Source organism: Solanum lycopersicum, chromosome 11, assembly GCF_036512215.1.
Source record: "Solanum lycopersicum chromosome 11, SLM_r2.1".
NCBI classification, from domain to species: domain Eukaryota; kingdom Viridiplantae; phylum Streptophyta; class Magnoliopsida; order Solanales; family Solanaceae; genus Solanum; species Solanum lycopersicum.
Genome location: NC_090810.1, coordinates 18003403 through 18019780, shown reverse-complemented (window position 1 = coordinate 18019780; position 16378 = coordinate 18003403). Strand labels below are relative to the sequence as shown.

Here is a 16378-nt window from a genome sequence, read left to right as displayed (position 1 = left end):
GCACTACAATCAGAAGACCTATGACCAGCCTTGCCACAGTTGTAATATTTGCCTTTGAATTTCTTCTTGGCTTGTTCTGACTTCTGCCCGTTAAACTTCTTTCTCTTTTTATCTTTGGTAGGAACTTCTTCAACAATATTAACTCCAATGATTGTTGAGCTGTTATGAAACTTTTTTTCAATGCGTTTTTGTTATCTTCCTCAATCTTGAGCTGAATCACAAGATCTTTAAGCTTCATTTCATTACGTTTGTGCTTTAGATAATTCTTGAAATCGTTTCACAAAGGAGGCAACTTCTTGATCATTGTAGCCACTTGAAAAGCTTATTTACTACCATATCTTCAGTAATCAGATCAAAGAGAATAAGTAGAAATTCCTGCACTTGTGATCCAACAGTTTTACTATCTACCATTTTATAGTGTAAAAATTTTGCGACCACAAACTTTTTCAAGCATGCATCTTCTGTCTTATATTTCTTCTCAAGTGCATCCCACAACTCTTTTGAAGTTGTTATTGCATTATAGACATTATATAAGTCATCCTCTAAAGCACTCAAAATGTAGCCTTTACATAGGAAGTCTGCCTGTTTCCATGCTTCAATAATCATGAATTTTTCTTTGTCTGGCATATCATCAGCAGGCACTGGAGTTTCTTCACTAGTAAATTTCTGCAGACCAAGAGTGGGAAGCTAGAAAAATAGTCGTTGCTGTCATCATTTGAAATTCACACCAGTGAATTTACCCGGTTTCTCTGCTTGTGGTACAACAGTTCGGATTGGTGCAACAACAGTCACTGTAACACCGTTGTTTTCCATTTCTGATAAACAAAAGTCAATAAGTCTAGTAAGCAATAGATTATAATTGCAGACTTCAAGGAATATAAAATCACGAAGATTCTTGTCTCCACCAAAAATACAAATTAATAATAATGAATAATTTCGTTAAGATTGTAGCCAATCTGTGTTAGAAAAAAATCAGAATTACTAATTTTGATAAATTTCACAGAAACACAAAATAACCAATATTTACTAAATCAGTAAGAAAGAAGAACAAAAATTTAATTTACAAAAACTAAAATCTGTAAAATACGTACATGAATCTGTAAAATTTTTAAAAGGAAAAAGATCAAGTCCACTGAACTCACAGTGTCCCCTTAAGGAAATTATTCCCCTCTAGTATCCGAGGTTTGATTTGGAATATGACCTCCCAGGGTAAAATGCTTTCAATCACCATTGTATAGATACCAAAAGTTCTGGTGTCAGTGAACCAGTCAACAATAGTAAAATATATGTGAAGTAATTTATTGTGCACAAGAAAAAGAAGAGATCAAAAAAACTCGTAAGGAAATTTTTGAAGAGTGAATGATATTTATAGGCAAGAAGAACAGGTTCCGAAAGGTTGCAATCCTTTCAGAAACCACACGACCATAATGAAAGTTTGCAACCTTTTAAATGGTACTGGCTGTTCCTGAAAGTTGCAAACTTTCAAAACAGTCACTTTCAAAAATGGTGGAAAATTTAATCAAAGCGGGAATGGTTTTTAAATCAAACAGGTCGAGTGGAGATCTGAGTCGGGTCGGGTTAGTCAACTAAAAAGTTGAAACGTTTCAGTTAATTTCAACTAAATAGCTGAAAACATTTCTGTTATCAACTAACTAATTGAAAACATTTTTGACATTTACTTAATTAGTTAAATAAATACTTAATTAAATAATTAAAATAGAGTTTGTCCAATAAATAATCTCTTGATCGATCATTTGCCGAAATTGAAATGAGCGATGACGACGACGGCGCGAGGGGGATCCCTCATTCCAACCTTTTAACAATTAATAGGAATGTTTCAATATTTAAACTCTACTATTTTTCTTTCCACCACCGATGAGGGACAAATGCATTTTCATTAAAGCATAAGAGGACTTTCAAGTTCCCAACTCTTCAAGTTCTCAACTTTTCAAGTTCCTCTCTTTCCCTCTATTTCCCATCAATTCTTGCTACATACCCAATATACGATGCTTAACATCTAAGCAACTCGGCTAAGAAAGGAGAAAATTTACAAAATTGTACTAAAAAGATTTTTTTATCCGTGATCAACTAACTAATGTTTAAATGACTTTTTGGCGCATCGAGCAGTCCTCGTCAGTGATGGAGAGAAAATTTTTTGTCAAGATATTCAAAATATAAAAATTTAAATACGAAATGATTACAAGAGAATACATCGAAGGCCAAAACAAAAGGAAAGATTATTACTTTAATTTACGCTTTAACATTGTCATTTATAACATCTAATTCCTTCCCATTTTCCCTACTTCATCTAGTTCTTTAAGAATATCTTTTGCATTTTAGGTAAAAATTAACTTTGAAGAAAAAAATAAAAAATACTATCTTCTTGATATCTTGAAAAATCATTTATTTTGGAGAATATTGCAAAAGTTAAAACATCTTTTAAAATAAAATAAAGAAAGCACAAAATTGTATTTTGTCAAAGTAAAATGTCTCAAAAGTCACAAGTTAATTCCCTCAAAATAAGAAAAGGTAATAAGAAGGAAGCAACACCATAACTAAGTTTAGAATTAAAGTGTTACTACAATTAAATATTACCTAGGTAAATAGTTGTACAAATGGTAGAAAATAAGAAAAGATAAAAAGAAGAAAACAATACCACAACGAAGCTAAGAATTAAAATGTTACTACAACTACATATTACCTAGGTAAGTAATTGTTAAAATGGTAGAAAAATTCAATTCAGCGAAGATGACATTTAGTTGTCAAAAAAAGAGCTTTTAAAAATGACATTTTACAACACAAACATGCAAGAAAAAGTATATGTTTTCTACAATAAAGGAGGAAGATTTTGTTAAGCTTTGTCAATACTACACTATTAAGAAAGAAAAACTTTTCCTCACTGAATTTCACTTCTTTTCTAATCATCATCTTTGCAATGGCCATCATAGATAGTTTTTTGTGGTATTTTTCTTCCATATCGCTAGATTTTACTTGTAATTTTTGTCCATTAACTCATCAAATTTTTAATTTTTTAAATACAGAAAATATCATGACGTTGTTTGTCGTTACAACAATAATTTTATGTGTTCAAAGCCAAACGGAAGCTCCTTATAATGCGATTGTAACGATCCTCTTAGTTGTTTTATGAATTTTATCCATTTTAGTATGTTTAATACTTTTAGTAATTTTTATAAATAAGTTATGAGTTATTTAAGTTTTATTAAATAATAAAAAGGAAAATAAGTAGACTAAGCATAAAAAGAATTTTTAAGAAAAAAGATTTTTTTTTTTTAAAAAAAACGAATAACAAAAAGAAAAGGGCTTCGCCCAATTGAAAAAAAAAAAAGATTGAAAGCTGCTGTTGTTAGCAGCAGCAGTCACTCAAGTAGCAAAAAAATTATATATATATATATATATATATTTTATTTTTTTTTTATTTTTTTTATTTTTTTATTTTTTTATGCAGTGCAACGAAAGGAAAGAGAGGCAACATTACATCGATAAAGAGGAAACATATATTTAAATCAGGTAATATTTTCAAATTCATATTAAAGCGATTGAGTATTAATGTGCAATTATAATTATTATTGTTGCTTTAATGTTGGAAAGAGGAAGACGACCTCCTAATAACCAAAACCTCCCGATTTGTGCATGTATACATTTATCTTATTACTGTCTGTATATTCATATATAATGTCACTCATTTTTTTTTTTATAAAATAAAGTTGGATTAAGTTTAAATTTGACATGTTAATGTCGGTTGGTATGGTTTTAGATCGAATTAGAGGGAAATATGATGTATTCTTCAGTAAAGTGAAGATGGAAATTGTTGGACTTAGAGAAGTAATGATTGGTTAATAATTGAGGGTGATGGAATATAGTTGTAGGATTTTAACAAGTAGGTTAAGGTGTTAATTTGCTTTTGTTGCAGACATAAATAGTTTCAGTTTATATATATATATATATATATATATATATATATATATATATATATTTAAGGAGTTGTTGTGATTGCACATAGTGAATAATGTGATCTCCTTGAAAAAAATTAAAGCTTTATATGCCTATCTGTGAAATAAGATATTCACAAGTTTTTGAATCAATGATAAGGATATTTTCTATTCAAACTTCCGACACCTGTAGAATTATTGATTGCAAAAGCGCACTAGTCCAAGTCAATAATTGCCAATTAGGAGTTAATTAGAATTGCGGAATGAATTAATATTGAGATTTTGGTCTAATAATATTTTATACGGTGTTCCATAAGTATGCACAATAATTATGGGTTTGATTTGATTTCACAATTTTCTTATAGTTATCAAGTTATAATTCAAATTTTGTTAAGATGAGATAAATATTAAGGGCTTTCTATTATAGGAATATCTTTAGATTTATGGTATTGGAGAATGGAAACTTAACCCTAGACTTAAAATTTAAAAATATGAGGGTTGACATGTTATTCGAAATCTTATTGTGATTAATAATGTGAATAGATTGCTTTGAGTTGGAAGTCCAACGAAAAGAGGAAGACTCAAGTTCCGGAGTGATTGTTCGACTATTTGAGGCAAGTCAATTTCTAAACTCTTGTTAAGTGGAATGCGTGTATTTCCTTGTGGTATATGTTAAGGAGTAATGAGACTTGGTGATGGGTTGACTTGTCCACACTTATTTATTCTAATGATGAAAAAAGGGGTATTAAAAAGACAATGTGATTAATTGCTTGTGTGTGTTGTGTTGATAATGAAAAATGATTTGAAAGACTTGCTGAATTATTGTTGATTTTGTTATGAATCGTGCAATGTTATGAAAAATGTCATCTTCTCATTATTTTTGTGAACATATCATTTGCATTGTTTTGATACATGGTTGTAACAATTGTTATGTGCATTGAGAAAGATGAGAAATAAAAAAGAATGTACCGTTTCGAGGACGTATCATACGCCGTGATAGATATTATATTTGAAGGGATGTATCACATGCGGTGATGGTTACTATTATCGAGGGTCGTATGGCGTGCCGCGGTAGATGCATGGACAGATATGTCCCCCATGGGTATCGGACTGAGAGACAACGTCTGTATATTACTAGGTCAGACATGCATTATTATACTTGATATTGCATTCCATTGCATTGAATATACTTATCATAATTGAACTTGATATTGTGTTTTGCTGATCTTGTGAATGCCCTTCTGTGGAACTTGTGATTGATAATTACTGAGCTTTTTATTGAGGATATGTAATTTGTTAAAGTTTTGTTGTTGAGGATATATAATTTTTCAAAGTGTTGTTGTTGAGGATATATAATGTTTCAAAGTGTTGTTGTAGAGGATATGTAATTTGTAAAAGTATTGTTTGTTGAGGATATGTAATTTGTCTAAGTGTTGTTGTTGAGCTATGTGCTATGTAAATTGTGAGCTGTTAGGATGGACTGATTTTTATGTAGGTGGTAGTAGTGGAGGTTCAATTGGGTGGTAGGAGTACCCGTATTTCATCCCCTTAGCTTGTGTTTAGAGGTTTACTTGCTGAGTACCGTGTGGTTTGGTACTCACCCCTTGCTTCTACTATTTTTTTTGTAGGTTACTAGCCCGGACATTTGTGATATATTACCTTCTTTTCGAGGCTTTTTGGAGATTTGTAAGGTAGCTTTTGTCATCTCAGCAGACCTCTTACTCTTGTTTATGATCTTGTTCTACTCTATGAGACTTGTATTTTCTTGTGATTCAGTTGTAACAGGCTTGTGAATGTGACAAGCAGGTTTTGGGGGTATAATTTAAGTTTATAGTAAATTATTCGCATTTTATTGTAATAATTAAGTTTTAGGGTGACTTGTCTAGGTGGGATAAGACGAGTGTCATCACACCCATTTTTGTATCGTGACAGCAATTGTATCTAAACATGGAATTGGAAATTTCAATACAATTGTTGAAGCGATATTTATGGCTCCTGATCCCAGTGTCAAGCCATTCTTTATAAAAATTAAGAAAGACACATATGAGGAATATATTAGAGTTGATAAAAAGAAGACTAATATATTTTTGATTGGAGAAGGGATGGATATTACGATTATAACGGGTAATAGATGTTTTGTTAATGACAACAAAACCTATGACACCACAATTGTTGGTAAGTCCCTCTCTCTATATACACTTTTATTATTTTAGTTGAATTATGATTGTTTCTTCTTATTCAATATGCAGGGGTTCTTTGCAATGCTTCATAGTGCAAGACTTTACTTTTAAGAATAATGTTGTAACCGTAAAGCATCAGGCTATGGCTTTAAGATTTGAAGTTGATTCAGTGTCTTATTATAGATATTGTTCAACGGGTATCAAGACACTCCGTATGTTAAAGAACAACATCAGTTCTTTTGAGATTGTGAAATCTATGGAACGATAGATTTTATATGTGATGGCACAACCTGTTCCAAAATTGTTTGATTGAAGCACGTACTTCAATGGCAAGGCAATATACACACCAAGTAAGCAGGAATTCAACTTAACTTAGGATGACCAAGAAAAACTTAACTTAGAAATAACTTTCACTGCCCGATGCTTAAAAATGTACAGTTCCTTATAGCAGTAATTATCACTGAGAACAATAGTGTCTTAAACAACCAAAGCACTAAGAAAGACAAATAAGTAAGGCTTAAATGCGAGCAGAAACTTTCGTCATTTTAAGCAAATATAGCACAAACGAAAACTGAGGTTAATATAAAACTAAAATAAAGGAACGGGCCGTGGATTTGGGCCAATTATTTGGTTGATAGAAAACTAACGTAAATAAATTATAGGAAAATTTAGCTAACTAGTCAAAAAAATCAACTTATTTAGTGATAATATTCATACTTTAATAATATTAGTAAACATGTCAAAATGTCATTATTTTAAAAATAAATAATTATTCTTATATTATTAATATTTTCTCTCTCATTATTTACACTCTTTTTCTCTCTCTCATAAATTACATATTTTCCTATATTTATGTAATAAGATATATAATAATGATATTTTAAACTTTCTCTCTCTTTTATTAACATTATTATAAAGTTCTATCTATATATTTATTACTAATCAATTCCACAACTTCTAAGATTTATTTTCACTTTTCTTAATAAAAGATTTTCACTATTTCTCTAACCTTTTTCGAAATTAATTCTGCATAGATTCCCGAATTTTTCTATTATCTTTGTTAATATTAAACTCATCATCTTCTCCGATTTTCGTTTGGATTTTCACGTTCTCTCTCTAACACTCTCTTCCCCGAATTTCGGTTGGATTTTCACTTTCTCTCTCTAACCCTCTTCAATAGGCAATTCCACAACTTCCAAGATTTATTTTCACTTTTCTTAATAAAAGATTTTCACTCTCTCTAACATTTTCCAATATTAATTCTTCATAGATTCCCGAATTTTCCTATTATCTTTGTTAATATTCAACTCATCATCTTCCCTGATTTTTGTTTGGAATTTCACGTTCTCTCTCTGACCTTCTTCAATAGGCACACCTTCTTCAAAATCAATTTCTTCACATATCCTCAACTTTTCAGATTTACGCTTGAATTTAAATTTCTCGCTCTAACCTTGTTCAAAATTAATTTATTCACATATTCTCAAATTTTCCTATTTTATATCATTTTCAAGTAACTTCATTTGAAGGTTTGATTTGGAGATTCACATTGAGTTGGATATTATGTTCTTCATATTCCTTATTGATTTACTTACTGATTTTAGTGTTTTTTTTTTAATTTTTTTGTTTTGTTGTTGTTGTTAAATCATTTTTTAGGGTTTCATAATACAAAATTCTCTCTTCAATGGATGCCTTCAAGAGAGTTACTAAAGGTATCGTACAAAAAAATTAAAGTTCTTCCGAATTTTTATCGTTTAATTTTTTTTCACTCAAGAAATAAACAACAATGTAGGTTTAGCTTCTAAGTCTAAGGAGGTTATACGAGGGGAAAAAATGACTGAACCTGTCGAGGTGCAAAATCCCACAGAAATTCATAACCATGAAGTTGAAGAAGACCAATTTTTTGGAGAAGAGGTAATTTTTTTTGGTATATGCTGTGTATTGCATGTTTAGTTTAATTTGTTTAGTAATTTTTAAGATTCACAAAAATACATGTTACAATGAGTTTGGAAGTGTATATGGAATGTTTAGTCTGTTATAGTTTCTATATATTTTTGAATTGGGAAATTTTTTAAATGTCATATATATATATTGTATTTTGTATTCTGTTCTTTATTTTTTTTGTGTTAGTTGTCAATGTAATACACTTTATAAGTTTGATTGTCTATTTACTATTATTGTATACATTTGTAAGTATATTTGGAATTTTCATCTTGTTAAAGTTATTATTATTTTTTGTATTTTTTCATAGTTCTAATGTTTTTTGTATTCACTGTTATAGTTATCATGTATTTTTGTATTTAATATGTTTATTGTATTTTGTGTTCTGTTTTTTTGTCAATGTAACGAATTTTATAATTTTGATTGTGTATTTACTATTATCGAATAGATTTGTAAGTGTATATGGAATTTTTATTATGTTGTAGTTATTATTTATTATTATGTTTTATAGTATTAATGGTTTTTGTATTCATATATTTGGAAGTGTATATTGAATTTTGTTGATGTTTTAGTCAAGTATGTATTTTTTTATTTCGTATTTTTGTATCCATATATCTGAAATTGTATATTGTATTCTGTATTATGTCAGTCTATGTCCATAAATTCATTTTAGATTTAATATATTTATTGTATTTTGTGTTCTGTTTCTTTTTGTCAATGTAACACATTTTATAAGTTTGATTGTGTATTTACTATTATTGAATAGATTTGTAAGTGTATATGGAATTTTTATTATATTGTTGATATTATTTATTTTTGTGTTTTAGAGTTTTATGTTTTTTGTATTCATATATTTGGAAATGTATATTGAATTTTGTTGATGTTTTTGTCAAGTATGTATTTTTGTAGTTCATAGTTTTATTGTACCATAGATTTGGAATTGTATATTGTATTCTGTATTATATTAGTACATATCCATAAATTTATTTTGTGTTCTATTTTTTTGTGTTAGTTATGTCAATGTACCACATATTTGTAACGATATGTGTTTTTTTTGTATGTTGTTGTAACTGTGTTGATTTTTTATTTATTATCATTTTTTTCGTTGTATTATTTTAGTATTATTTTATTTTTTTGAATTCAATATGCCAGGGGACTTCTTATGCTTGCAAAAAGCTACCAAAAAATGCACCCCACATTCACTTTATAGTAAATCATGACATTAAATCCAAGTTGACTGACAAGCTTACACCGGAGCAGTATAAACATTTTTGTGAGAGTACGTGTTTTGATCAGTATATGAAAATCAGAGAATGTGTTGAGCAAGGTCAAATTCACATGTGCTGTATATCACTAGAAGTAGAAGCTAGTAGTAATAAGTCTCTTTTAATCTAAGTAAATGGATCTATTACTGGATTAAACTGTGTTGGTTTTGTAGAGAATTTCAAGTTTAACACAGAAGAACCTAACCGACTTATTGTTCAGTACATTGTGGTAATGAGATCATACATAGATTTGATTTGTTCGATAGGTTCAATGGTAAAGTTTGGATTGACAATGATGATGATGCAATTAAGTTTGCAATATTATATTTCATTCATATGTTTGTGTATTCTGGCGAGAAGAGATCATTGCGAATTCCTAGAATTCACTTTGATTTGGTTGAACGTTATCAGTATATGCATTATCCTTGGGGCAGAAAAGCATTTTAGTGGTTGCTACAGAGTATCAACAAGGTTTTGACTACAGATGATCAATATTATAGAATATGCGGTATGCCTGTTGTCCTTCAAATATGGATATACGAGTGCATGGGTAAGCGTCAGACGAATTTTGCACTGAAAATCAGTGATCGTATCCCCTTTATTCTAAACTAGCAAACAGTAGGAGCAAAACCCCGATTCGAAATGTTGATGAAGGACACATTCAATGATGGTAATAGATATAATTCAAGAAATTGTACCCTCGTAATTTTATTAATTTGATGTATATCTTTTATTATGTTAATTATTTTGTTTTACTATCGTTTTCAGATTAAATGGAAGAATGTTGTCCATTCTCTGATGGAAATTGTTGTTCTACACTGCCTCCTGAAGGTGTAGAAAAATCAACTGAAGGTGTTCAAACAGAGCCACATCGTGATATTGATGAACAAGCACTTTCTAGACAGAATTCAGATGATGATTTTGTCAACCCACCTCCACCTTCAATGAAGGTTACAGGTAAAAGAAAAAAGGGGCAATCAGTATCACCTGCTAAAAGGGTACGAAAAAAGGACTCAAATATCACAGATCAAATGGAAAGGAATGAACAGATCGATCCAATAGCGAAACGGAATGTGAAAAAAGCTGTGATTAAAAAAGTTGTGCGGAAGAAACAAAAATTGTTCTAAGAAGACAACCACTCCCACTTATGTGCGAACAAAGGATTCTCAAATACCATCTGTAAGTGTGTCTCATGAACAATTAATGAGGAAATAACTCTCTGAGTTACGAAAGGAGGTATATACTGTTTATACTTATGTTTTTTTTAATATATTTATTCAAATTATTGCAATCTGTAAAATTTACTCATATCGTAACTGTTTCAGGTTAGAGAAGAGTTCAAAGACATACGAAAGTTGATAAATGAGAATTTTAATATCATTATGTCTACTTTGAAGGTGAAACAATATGCTCAATTGTTATGTTTAAAATTATTTTTATTCTTTTTGAATTCTATGTTGTAATTTAATATTTTCAGGACAAAAAAAATAATGACATTGCTGGTCAAGGATCACAACCTTTTACAAGTCCAATTTTATCAGAAAATCAAAATCAGGTAGACACAACTCATTTTGAAAATAATAATTTATTCTATTTGTATTCTGTATGTTGTAATATATTTATGTCTAACGTTAGTTTTTTTCTATATTTGTTAGTACTTTATTTCTTTATCCATAGTGATTAAATATATGTTGATTTTTTTAAATCCAATATATTTTCAGAACAACATAAACAATCACAATGCTGCTCAAGGACGACAACATTTTACAAGTCATGTTTTATCAGAAAATCAAAATCAGGTAGAGACATCTTATTTTGAAAATAAAGATTATTATTTTTGTATTCTGTTTTTCTTACTACGTTTATGTTTAATATTGATTTGTATTTTATATGTCGTTAATACTGTATTTCATTATAAATATTTTTTATATATATGTTGACTACTTTTGTATCAAATATCTACATGGATTGAATGAACTTTTTGATGATGAGAAGATGGAGTGTGATGAAAGCTCAAATGATGACAACAAGAAATTTTTGCAAGTATGTTCATTATAAATTTTGTATTTTTATGTGGTTTATCGATATTTTTTTTTATTTAATATCCTCTTTTTCAAGGATCATTCAATTTTTGAAAATTCAAATGTGAGAGACAAACCCGATATTGTTGGGGGTGCTGATAAACAAGTATGTTGGTTAACTCTACATATTTATATAGTGCAGTTGGGAATATTTTTATTATTGTTTATAATTAACATTTTTATATTTTTAAAGGTTCATTGTGACAATTCTCCTGTGCGTAATTTGATCAGTGTAGATGCTGGTTTTAGTTCGTCTAAATCAATAATCCCAAGTGTATGGTTTTCTACTTATCTAAACTAATTACTTTTGTTGTTATTAGTATAATTTGCTTTTTATTAACTACAAATACCTCAACCATCATTTGTATTTAGCAAACCCAAAAAAATAAGGCCGTTTGTTTTTGAAAGACAACATGATTTTACAGATCAAGATGACAATGATGAAGAGGATCAATTCATATTTCCTACCCCTATTCAATCTATTGTTCCCATGGAAGGGTCACAACAATCACAGTTTGAGTTGGATGATTCTCTAATGCCACGTCTCAGTGACATAAAAAGTATTTGTGTTACTGACAATACCATTAATGCAGAACAGAGCATTATCATGCACATTCAAACCACAAGCAATGACAACTCAAATATGCAAAAACAGGCTAGCATGGAGATTCAGAACAAAATAAGTCATGTTCACACACCATTACCTGCGCATAGGATTAGACGTCCAGGCCCTTTCAATACATCCCCATATCTGACATTGTTCGACTCATCTGCAGGTATAAAGACATAACAAATTTTAATGTATTTTAAATCTGATTTATATATATTTATTCTAATTTTTGTATATGGTATGTTATTTTTTAGTTTAATATTTACATCAGGTACTTCATCGGTGCAGCCAATTATTTTTGAACTGAAACACCCGTTCATCTTTGATCTTATTTCTGACAATCGTGATATCATTATGTGGGATGCACACCAGTCATGGATTCGCGAAGGTCTTCTTGCAAAACATGAGAATAAGTAAGTATTTAAGATGCATAATAATATAAAAAAAGTGTATGCTGTATTATGTATTCTCCATTTCTTTAGTATATGATATTTTTTTTTAGTATTCATGATTATTATTTTGAGGTTATTTTGCATAATCAGTTATTAATATGAATCGTTTTTTTTACTGTATTCTAAACATGTTAGTGTATTTTCAATTAATCAACTTATTGAATGCTAATGTACGTTGTATTATAAATTAATTGAAACAATTCATATATTGTTTGTTAATATTTTTAAAATTCTGTATTGTAATAACAATCCAGATCTTTATTTGTTGCTATGTATGTTACTCTAAATTCTGGTGCATATTTTCACAAATACATTAGATACCTATATAAATTTCTATGTTTCTATGTAATCAATATGAAATTTAAGCAAATTGCATACCTTTTATTTTTTGTGTATTTGTTTAGACCGATACAAGAAGGGTAAAGCACGCATTCCAGCCCCATTTGACTTTGGTGTTGATATTGTAGACAATAAAAATTAGTTCTATAATTTGTACTCAAAAGGACAATTGTTGAATGATTCGGTAAGTAACAACTGTAGTTATTTAGTTATTCTTCGTTGTTTTATTGTTATCTAATGATTATTTATTTTTTATTGTTTAGCATATCAATGTTATCTTCGATTATATGAGAAAGAAAGCCAAGTATGATGTTGACAGCAGGTATAAATACACAACTTTGGATTGTATGTTTACGTTCAAAATTTCATCAATTTGAAAGAAGTATGAAGATTTAGATAGTGATGTCTGTTGCGCTGATGAAGAGCATTTTATCGGTGATTACATTAGAGGGTATAAAGTTCATGCTGACATTCCGTGGCATTTGGTGGATCACGTATTTATCCCTGTAAATGTAAAGGAAAAATTTCATTGGGCGTTGACGGTACTCTCTCTTAATGATAAATGTGTATACATTTATGATTCTTACAGAGCGGCAGGTCATGATGCAGCATTCAGGAAAGAGGTTACCAAGTTTGCTCAACTCATTCCTCTTAAGTTGACTATGTATGATTATTACAAGAACAGAGGTTTATATAGATCTGTTACTCAAGAAGAGAATGAGTTATTATAGATAGTTTTCATAGACAACATATCTCAACAGACTGATGGCAGCTTGTAAGTTGTATTAATTTTAATTCAGTATTTCATTTTTATTTGTATTTGAATTTTAATTTTGTATTCTCATGTTTTATTCAGGGATTGTGGTATCTATATGCTTGCTTTTGCCGAGTGGCTGTCTTATGGTCAAGGAAATCCAAGTGGTACATTTGACATAATGTTTTTAAGGTCAAGATATGCTGCACTTCTTTAGAATTATGCTAAGCAAAAGCAAGACAACGGAGCCATTAGTGACTCTGAGGCACCCCCTAGGCATACCATGCTTAAATCTGTTCGTGTTGTGTCTGCTCCAATTGAAATACAGTAGTGTGCGTTTGTTGAAGATACTTCTTCGTGTTTTCAAACTACTTAATTTATGTTTCATAAACTTTGATATATCTTTATATTTTGCATACTTATCATTTTGATTAACTTTTACGTAGCTGATAATTCTGCATACTTATCATTTTGATTAACTTTTGTTTAGCAGTTTATTCTGCATACTTTTCATTTTGATTTTATGTATATATATTATGTTCGTTGATTTCATGTGTTGTATTTTGTATGTTGTATTCATCGTTGTAAAATTGTTGTATTACATTATTCATTACGTCACATTACTTGTAGTTGTATTGTTTGTATTAAAATCTAATTTATTTTCAAATTTCGTCACATTAGTTGTATTATATAGTGTCAAATATATTTGTTTATGAACATTAAATCACAGTTTCTCAAGTCATATTTTTTGGTCTTCTTGCATATACATATACATATTGAATTCTCAGCTTATTAATATACAATGTGATAGGCAATAATATGGAGTGAGCTATCAAACGACTTTATTTTATTTTATTTCTGTTTAATTTTTGTTTACTTTATTTTTTAAGAATGTTTAAGTTATAGATTACAAATACAATATTTTTAATAGTATACAAGTAAATACGCGCAAACGAACATATTTTGATAAAATATTATTCATTGAACATTATGAAAACATCAATTACAAGGATAAACGATTTGTACAAACACATGTAAATTTATTTTTCAAAACAAAATCAAACATATCTAACTATTCAGTTCGTGGTCCATTCGTGCATGATCGCCTATTATGTCCCTTTTGACCACATGTACTACAACAATTCTTGTTCTTCTTTCCATATAGCTCGTTGTACGTATTATCACGAAGCTTTCTTGGAGGCCTACCAGGTAGTTTTTTGAACTTTGGAGGCTTAACTATTTCATTCTCTACATATGTAGGCACATTCTAATCTTTTCGATTAGGTAATGGATTAATTGGATTATCATATGTAACAAGTAATGTATTTGACTTGTAAAGGTCAGAACAATACGGTTCAGGATCAAGAAATTTCTCCTTTAAAACAGCCCAAGCGTGCGAACATGGTATTTCATTCACTTGAAATCTCCTACATGTGCAAGTTTTCTTTTCAAGACAAACAATAAATGTTTCCCCTTCATGACGAACACTGTGCACATAATTACTTGTCGCAACTACCTATTACACAAATCTAAAAGGAAGTTAAATCATACCAATTCTATAATCTTTAATTTTTACTGAATTAAATGCATAATAAAACACTTTTAAGGAAGCATAAACATACCGTCACACGCAGTGAAAGTTCTTCATTTTCAGCGAGCATTTCTTGTGCTTTACCACAAAGTGTCGTGAATGTATTAGAAGTAGATGTATCGTTTTTGAAATTCCATCGACCAAATATTTGTCTAATTTCCTCAACAAAATCATATATAGGCAATTCCCTTGCTTCCACAAGGCATGCATTTATACATTCAGCTATATTTGATGTCATCACAGTGTCTCGATCAACTGTTGCATACACTCTTGACCATTTATCATAATCAGCCAATTCCAAATAATTCTTCACCCTATTATCAACATGTTCTACTTTTTTCATCAGTTCATTAAATTCAAAATGTTTGTATGCCTTTGCCATTGCATAAAACACTTCCGAAAGACTGTCATGTGGCTTTTTGTAAAGTGTCTTCACGTTCTTTCATAGATTAAACGTGCAAGCATAATGTGGTTTATTGTATATCCTCAAAACTGCTTATATAATACTCTCGTTTCTGTCGAATACAACACACATTTTATCCTTTAAACCATGAGCTTCTCTAAATTGTTTAAAAAATCAAGTCCAAGATGCTTCATTTTCCGAATTAATAATACCGTATGCTAGGGGCAATATTTTCCTGAATATATACAATGCAAACATTAGGATGCATATCGGCAAATACAACAAATACATGTTTAATGAATATATTACTGTGCGTAATTTTTTATAAAAATATAAATATCTAATAGTTACCTGCTTCATTCAGTGTGCTTGCAGACACAAATGTGTCATTATAAGCCCCCCTGAGATGGCTTCCGTCTACTACAACTATTGACTTACAACTTTCAATACCTTTTATTAGAGGAAACAAAGCTATAAAGACAAATAGAAATTCATTTTCTTCCGTCTTCTTCATTCTTATATGCGATCCAGGATAAGTGGTGTCCAATATATATAATAACTGGGTGATTTACTATATGAATCAGATGGTGTTCCCCTTAATGTATTTTTTGCCTTTTCCCTAGCATTTCATGCCACAAAATAGGATACATCTACACCAAGTTCGAGTCTAACATCAACTTGTATGTCTTTCGGTGTCAACCTTCTTTTATGATCAACTAGATTGGGCTTTATTATACCTCCAACAAGACTTCTTGTTGCTCGTCTCTGACTATACACCTTATCTTTTAACGAACATGTATGCTCAGCTATATACT

General features: G+C 29.9%; 3 protein-coding genes across 5 annotated transcripts; 2 read left to right on the top strand and 1 right to left on the bottom strand.

Annotated features, from left to right (window-relative positions):
* Nucleotides 1–2723: 2723 nt before the first annotated feature.
* LOC109118969 (uncharacterized) lies at nt 2724–6411 on the top strand. 3 transcript variants are annotated; one of them, XM_069291338.1, is made up of 5 exons: nt 2724–2961; nt 3467–3528; nt 4494–4564; nt 5579–5641; nt 5727–6188. In XM_069291338.1, exons 1-5 carry the CDS (start codon nt 2936–2938, stop codon nt 5730–5732), a joined length of 228 nt encoding a protein of 75 aa, XP_069147439.1. In that variant the 5' UTR covers nt 2724–2935; the 3' UTR covers nt 5733–6188. The 3 variants fall into 3 exon arrangements, with proteins under 3 accessions (XP_069147439.1, XP_069147437.1, XP_069147438.1); XM_069291337.1 differs by lacking the exon at nt 5727–6188 and adding an exon at nt 6200–6411 and having other exon boundaries at nt 2732–2961; XM_069291336.1 differs by having other exon boundaries at nt 2725–2961; nt 5579–6188.
* A 572-nt stretch (nt 6412–6983) lies between these two features.
* On the top strand, nt 6984–13987 carry LOC138339634 (uncharacterized). Its single transcript, XM_069291480.1, has 10 exons — nt 6984–7839; nt 7920–10003; nt 10102–10569; nt 10659–10730; nt 10811–10888; nt 11055–11132; nt 11329–11376; nt 11452–12190; nt 12296–13590; nt 13672–13987. Exons 4-8 carry the CDS (start codon nt 10716–10718, stop codon nt 11713–11715), a joined length of 483 nt encoding a protein of 160 aa, XP_069147581.1. The 5' UTR covers nt 6984–7839; nt 7920–10003; nt 10102–10569; nt 10659–10715; the 3' UTR covers nt 11716–12190; nt 12296–13590; nt 13672–13987.
* Nucleotides 13988–14836: 849 nt separating this feature from the next.
* LOC138339288 (uncharacterized) lies at nt 14837–15542 on the bottom strand. The gene is made up of 2 exons (XM_069290878.1): nt 15192–15542; nt 14837–15085 (listed from the first exon to the last, which is right to left on the bottom strand). The coding sequence occupies exons 1-2, from the start codon at nt 15540–15542 to the stop codon at nt 14837–14839; spliced, it is 600 nt and encodes a 199-aa protein (XP_069146979.1).
* Nucleotides 15543–16378: the final 836 nt, after the last annotated feature.

Excerpts from the sequence above, each read along its gene's own strand:
- LOC138339634 (XM_069291480.1), top strand. Across the intron at positions 10,889-11,054 it reads TATCAGAAAATCAAAATCAG|AACAACATAAACAATCACAA; the intron begins GTAGACACAACT and ends ATATATTTTCAG. Across the intron at positions 11,133-11,328 it reads TATCAGAAAATCAAAATCAG|ATGGAGTGTGATGAAAGCTC; the intron begins GTAGAGACATCT and ends GATGATGAGAAG.
- LOC109118969 (XM_069291336.1), top strand. The coding sequence starts at position 2,936 with ATGGCCATCATAGATAGTTTTTTGTG. Across the intron at positions 3,529-4,493 it reads GAAACATATATTTAAATCAG|ATTGCTTTGAGTTGGAAGTC; the intron begins GTAATATTTTCA and ends TAATGTGAATAG. Across the intron at positions 4,565-5,578 it reads TGATTGTTCGACTATTTGAG|GTTACTAGCCCGGACATTTG; the intron begins GCAAGTCAATTT and ends TTTTTTTTGTAG.
- LOC138339288 (XM_069290878.1), bottom strand. The coding sequence starts at position 15,542 with ATGGCAAAGGCATACAAACATTTTGAATTTAATGAACTGATGAAAAAA. Across the intron at positions 15,086-15,191 it reads AACTTTCACTGCGTGTGACG|GTAGTTGCGACAAGTAATTA; the intron begins GTATGTTTATGC and ends TTTGTGTAATAG.